The sequence below is a fragment of the Orbicella faveolata genome, unplaced genomic scaffold (assembly GCF_042242905.1).
Source record: "Orbicella faveolata isolate gen_17 unplaced genomic scaffold, um_ofav_v1 contig_13, whole genome shotgun sequence".
Taxonomy (NCBI): Eukaryota; Metazoa; Cnidaria; class Anthozoa; order Scleractinia; family Merulinidae; genus Orbicella; species Orbicella faveolata.
The window spans coordinates 9534463-9540715 of NW_028301540.1; the positions used below are offsets into that span (position 1 = coordinate 9534463).

General features: G+C 39.5%; 1 protein-coding gene across 1 annotated transcript; it reads right to left on the reverse strand.

Annotated features, from left to right (window-relative positions):
* Positions 1-498: 498 nt before the first annotated feature.
* Positions 499-4328, reverse strand: LOC110066871 (uncharacterized). The gene is made up of 2 exons (XM_020774123.2): positions 4184-4328; positions 499-4084 (listed from the first exon to the last, which is right to left on the reverse strand). The coding sequence occupies exon 2, from the start codon at positions 4041-4043 to the stop codon at positions 1695-1697; it is 2349 nt and encodes a 782-aa protein (XP_020629782.2). The 5' UTR covers positions 4044-4084; positions 4184-4328; the 3' UTR covers positions 499-1694.
* Positions 4329-6253: the final 1925 nt, after the last annotated feature.

The following is a 6253-nucleotide window of genomic DNA, read 5'->3' on the forward strand; positions in this document are numbered from 1 at the left end:
TGAATCACTTGCACCAAAAATAGAAACTTAACAAAAATAAATACAATAGATAAGGACATAGTTCATTGGTCAAGAAAAAATAGAACCCAAAACAATCAGGGTGTTGATCTGACACAGCCAAATGTGATAAGAGTATTTTAAAGGATGTCATTTCATCCTACCAAGCAACATTCATGACTAGACAATCACACTGTTTGCTTAAATACAGGACAGACATCCTAAAATTGAATGTTTAGAGGTGAAATAAGCTTGAATTGCAACCGCAAGTCTGTTAACAAGTCTACAATTCATCCTTTAAAATTATGATTGAGCTCTTCAAATCGCTCAAGTGAAACTTGAATCTAGACCGCAAAGAGCTTAACTCAGTTAGTACAAAAGAACTCAGTGAAAAAACTTCTGTTCAGTGATAACACCATTTACAAGTCAAAACAGTCATAGATTTATCATTTCAATGGCTGATATATCCAAAAACAATTCATCGGAAACAGAGGCACAAGGTACACTTAATGCAATTTAATAAAGTTCTAGATAAGTTCAATTAGCTCTTCACTCAATGTACACGGCAATGTATAATCCCAAATAATTTTTAACACTACTAAGAAATACCTCACGTTTCATTTAGGCTCTCTCTTTAAAGAAAACTTCAACTGCTTTCTGTGAAGAGTCAGGCTTAGTAAAATTTCAGAATGATTTTGTTACCCAACAGCCGACATCACAAGAAATGTTATCACCCTATAATTTCCAAAGGGGACTGATTTCTTATTTCTACCAACAGTTGAAATACACTGTCAAGCATACCATTATCTTTATGTACAACCAAATTCTCATAACAGACACCAGTGCAAATCTTTAGTTTTCAGTAAGGAGATTAATATCATCATTTTAAGCTTGGCAATAGAAATGTCCAAAGCAGCCTTGTTTCATTACATAATCTGCAAATGTTCTCACTGCACAGGGGAACAATATAAGGAATTTGTAGGTACAAAAATTTATGAAAAGGTTGAAGAATATAAACAGACAAAACAAATTGTAGTCGATGTTACAATATAAAGAAATGGGTGCTAATGAGCAATAGGTTTTCAATGAATGTCTCCCAGATAATGGTTTCATACAAAATGCATGTTTTTAAAAAATAATGTTGAAAGGATAATTTCTTACATTTAGGAGAAAAATTTTCGACAAAATTTACAGAAGCAGTCTTACCATTGCTGATAGTTGATCAAAGTCTTAGTTTCTAAGCAACCTTTACTTTTGATAATTCTAACTATAGAATTCATCAATAGTTATTTTGTTTTGCTCAAACTAGCTTTTGTCAATCTTGAAAAGGTATGAAGGAAACTTGCGATGAAAATTAGTTCACACGAGGACAAAAATCACGAAAAAATAGATTGTGTTTTTGAAATATAAAAAATATAATGCAACGTTGCTTAACCGTGATTAGGTTTAGAATCTTCAAAAAGGAGAAATTTGGATGATTGAAACGATAGAGAAAACGTTTTACTAATAAAAACGAGCTAGCGAAATGAATTAGACCACAAGGCCAAAAGGATATATAATCTGTTTTGCTCTGAAGCCTTTGCCATTAAACGCTATTAGTTGCAGCGAAGAGTAAATTTATATTTACAAGACGACGCATATAAGCCAAACTTAGTGGTATTTCATGGAAAATACTGTGCGTGGCGTGTCTAATAAAGCTAAATTACTTCAGTTTCAGTTGAAGACGAAACAATGTTAGAAGTTGCGTCGCAAAGAGGTAGTTTAAACTCAGCCGTAGCGATGGGAACGCTTTCAAGCTTTGATTCGGCGACTGTTACTTTTGGAACATTAGGATCAGAAACAGGAGCGAGCGGTTTTTTGTTCGTTGACAGCTTCTTCCGCCTTCTTTTCAATTTTCGCACCTTGTTAGAGATAAACTTCGCCTTGGAAAGTAGTTCCTTTTGGACTGGTTTGGGTTTTAGCGTTGACTTCTGAGGGCTTCGAACAACTGGCCCTCCAAGAGTCCATTGCCACACGGGATGCGATGAATGTGGTTTGATGCCTTTCGGGCAAGCCATGGTGAAAGACGGACACAAACCTCCATCTGCTAGAGTCAACAGCGAGGTCGCTGGAAATAAATTTAAAAGTTTAAAATTGCAGTTTGCCTTTAAAGCAGGATTTGCCTTTGGTTTCTTTGGCTTGGGTTTGCTAACTTTGGCTGGTGTGACGTCGGTTGATCGAGTACAGTCTGAGGTGGCCGGAGCAAAAAATTTGGTCAAAGCTTTTCCGACAAGCCTCTCAAGAACCGTGTCTTTCTTCAACAGTTCTTCTTTAGCTTGTTTATCAATGTCAAGTTGTGTTTTTGGACTGGACCCTCTCTGAGGAAGGCCACCTAGTTTCTTTTCTTTTGAAATGTCAGTTAGCTTAATTTTGTCAGGACTGGCAACTTTTCCGTTAAGCGAAGTCTGCTCCTTGCGCGCTTTGAGTTTCAGGAGTTTGCCTTTAGCCTTTCGCTTGAACTTTTTCTTCTTTATGATTCCCGCACGGTCTTGTCTTTCTCCTAAGATTAAATCTTTGGTGATGAGTGGCTTACTTTCAATTTCCTCTTTCAAACTTAGCGGTTTCCTGCATTTTTTCGCCTTCTTCACTTGTTTTTGATGAAAAAGAGGTTTAGCTGGACCGCACACTCCTTCGAACAGAGGAGTTAAAACAGCCGGTCGCGCTTTCTTTCTGGGTTTGACTTTGCGTTGATGCAAACAGTTCGTTACCTCATTGACGGGACTTTTTTGTTCCACAAGCCACGAATCTTCAAAGCGTTTTAACAACAAAGCTGGAGGCGATAATGTCAAGCTTTTTCCAAGATTTCTTATTTCCTTTGTTTTGTTTTTCTTTGGTGTTTTTAGCTTCAGTGTACATGGCGAAGTATGTGCGTGTTCTTTAATAGCGTCTTCGTCCTTTCTTAACGACCCGCTCAGCTCGCCAGCTGAAAAATCTGTCTTTGTCGGTGTACTTGCATTCGACAACGCCGTTGAGCCGAAACCACTGTCATTTGACGAGGAATCAGAAATCAGCGTATCAAAATCTTGCTTGTTCGAGTTACAACGGCTGGTAGGAAATTGACTAACTTCTTTCACTTTGTCGCTTTCTTCATGTCCATTTAATTCGCTCCTCTTGGGAATTTTCAATGGCGACTCAAACGGTTCCTTGATATCCAAATTGTTTGACGACCTTTTCTTCCCTCGAGCCACTTTCCCCATCTTTTTGTTCGGTTCCGAACTGTTGTCACGCTTCTTTACGCGTTTCTTGTTAGCGCCGAGATTCACCAAGCTCATCGTTTGAGTAAAATTCGTCACATGGTGTGAAGAAGACGGCGAATCGAGATGGCACCCTTCCTCGTCCTTGTACCTGTTAACGTTCCCAGAAGTTAGATCTCCGTCAATGGCTACGCGACTGGCATTGTCCGTTAATGTTTTATTTACTTCACAATCGGTCGAAGAGCGCGATTTCAGTTTCTTCGCTGTAGCGACTTTCGTCAACCTTAGCTTGGGTTTGAGTGGCGCAGAGGTTTTGTGTTTACAAAGTACTGCTAATTTGTTAGCGGTTGTATTGCTGTTCAGCTGGGTCGATGCTGTCTTCTCGTTGTCGTTAAGAACACTTTCCATACTGGTAACTTCACTAGCGGGTTCCTCTGCGTTCGCATCTCTTGAGATTGCTTGGTTGAATTCGGTTGGTTTATCGATATACATTGAACAGTATTTCTCAACTTCTGTCTTTGATAGCAGTGTACAGTTGGCTGACGAACCGTGAATTCCATTCACTGTCTTTAGCAGTTTGATTTCTTCTGGCTCACAGAAGTGCCTGCGAACTTTCATTTTTTCCATTCTAGTAAATAGCGTAGTTCGCGGTGTTGTCGGCAAAACAAGTGCCAATAGCTCGGCTAATGGTAGCATATATTCTCCGTCGATATTCAAATATGCCAGTTCAACACCACGAAATACGAGCCTTCCACACAGAGGGGCTTGTTTCTCCTCCACTGTCTCTTCTGGTGCAGGTTCCGCGGTCATCATGGTTCCACTATGTGAAAGATTGTGAAACGACAGCCCGAAAGCTGTTCAAAGCCAGAAGTTAGCCTAGAATCTGTTCGACAGATTACATGAAGATCTGCCGCTCTAAGGTCAAAACAAACGTGCCGATAACGTCAACTTACAGCCTGCACTCTTGCCTCAACACAGATTACTTCGATTCCGCCTCAACGTTGTCCAAAACGCGCCGATTTACCTTGTAATGTTGGGGTACGGTGACTCTTTTACTTCAGACTCACGTTAGCCCCATCTCAAAAGCACGCCTCTTTGCCGCTAAGCTCATTTGCTCCAGGATCGCGCTGTGATTGGCCAATAACAAAGTAACGCAACCTGATTGGTTAGAATCGCGCTACGTTGTTATTGAAAACATCATGTATTTCCTTCGTCGTCGAGGTTGTGAAAATCGGGTCACATACGATAGCAGGACATTTACACTTCAAAAGCAGCGATTTTCAAGCAATTGAGCCTCGATTTTCTAGTACTTGATCAGTAAATGAAGGAAGTTTCATCGCGACAAGATTCACCTCAAGCAGAAATGCGTGTTTACCTTGGTTATCATTTGAGCGTCTTGGTGTTAGAGTCAGCTGGCCTCTACTTCATCAAATACAGTGATAAGGTTTTGCATAACTATTCTAAACATATTTATGATGTGAATGAAGTGTAAATGTGCCTTTTAGCCTGGAATAATGAGCTGTATAGTTTCGAAGGTGAACTTGTTACTTGATGGCACGCAGCGATGCAATCAAGACCCAGAAATGCAGGGCAAGTTTTGTTACTGTATGTCGGAAGACCTTCAAGTTATTCGAGCTCACAAATCCGTCACAAACGAATAGTACACAAATGAACACTTCTATGGCGTTTTATTGCCGTTTTGATATTTTATCTTGGATATTCAGTCTTTGGGTGTGATCTTAAATTCCATGTTGCTGTATTTTAACTCACTGAGTTGATGTGGATATGCATATTTTAGTAACGTCAATGTCGTTCCCACTGCATGCATGTAGCTCGGATCAGTACCCAAGGTATCATTGTTATGAAAGGCAACTCAACTGCAGCCCAATTTTGCACAGGTTTTAATTTACAGAATCTGAAACATTTGAAGCTAGAAAGTTTATTGACTGAATGATTTTATGTGGAAACTTCAGCCGAGTTTCGTGCAAGGTTTTGTTAGAGAACACAATCGCGGGTCAGAATGGTTTTGCCAGCTTCAACTTGCATTGTTGTAGATCAGATTTTTACTGGTGTTCAACGACTTCAAAGGGCATCACATTTACGTCAACTTTATTAATTCTGGTTGCTTGCTATCAGTACAGTAGTTTTAAAAGATCTGTATTTTTTGTCCAGTATTTCGATAAGAGTAGGACCTCTCCAGGATTGTTACGTGTAATGAATCTTATATGTAACAGAGCTTCATAAATAAACACTTCTCTTCGCTGCTACAAATTACTGCAACTACCTGATTTGATTTCAATAATTCTTCCTAATTGCTCAAACAAGGAATCAGCCTGAGTCGACCGGGTGTAACTCTTGTTATGAGTTTCAAAGAAATTTTGAGGGAAAGATTTTATGAAACTTTGAGAAAGCCACTTGTATTCAATGTGGAACTTTGCAATCGATCGCGCGCTTCAAGACATCTCACTGTTTGCAGCATCGCTTCCTTCACAAACGAGGAATGTATTAGTTGTGGGTGTTTTGGCCGATAGGCAGGCGAAACAGTTTTTGATTGCCGTTGATTCGTCACCCAAACGACCACATTACGGATACAATCCATTAGCTAGTTTAGCCACAAGTCAAGATTTGCATAATTATTCTCTGATGTCTCGAGCGTTTAACACGTTTCAAATTCAAAGGTTTAAACAAGTTCTATGGTGAAGTATTTGACTCGAGTGTGACCAATCGACGTGAAGCGATCTCAGTTGTTAGAGTCGATCCAAATCAGCAACGTTACTTCGTAGAAACTTGAAGATAAAGTCGTAGTCGCTGATAAGGTCGTGAAAAGATCCTACCGTAACTACCTCAACAAGAACGATTCGGAAATAATAACAAAAATTAAACACTGCAACGGAAGCTAGGGGGTTGCATGGTTTCCCACAAAGGAAAACGTAACGATTAATGTTCAATACTTGAAACATTTTGTCCCTTCGCTCGATGTCATTATTCCTTTAGGGTTAACTTATCGTACTTTACGAAGACAC

Excerpts from the sequence above, each read along its gene's own strand:
- LOC110066871 (XM_020774123.2), bottom strand. The coding sequence starts at position 4,043 with ATGATGACCGCGGAACCTGCACCAGAAGAGACAGTGGAGGAGAAACAA.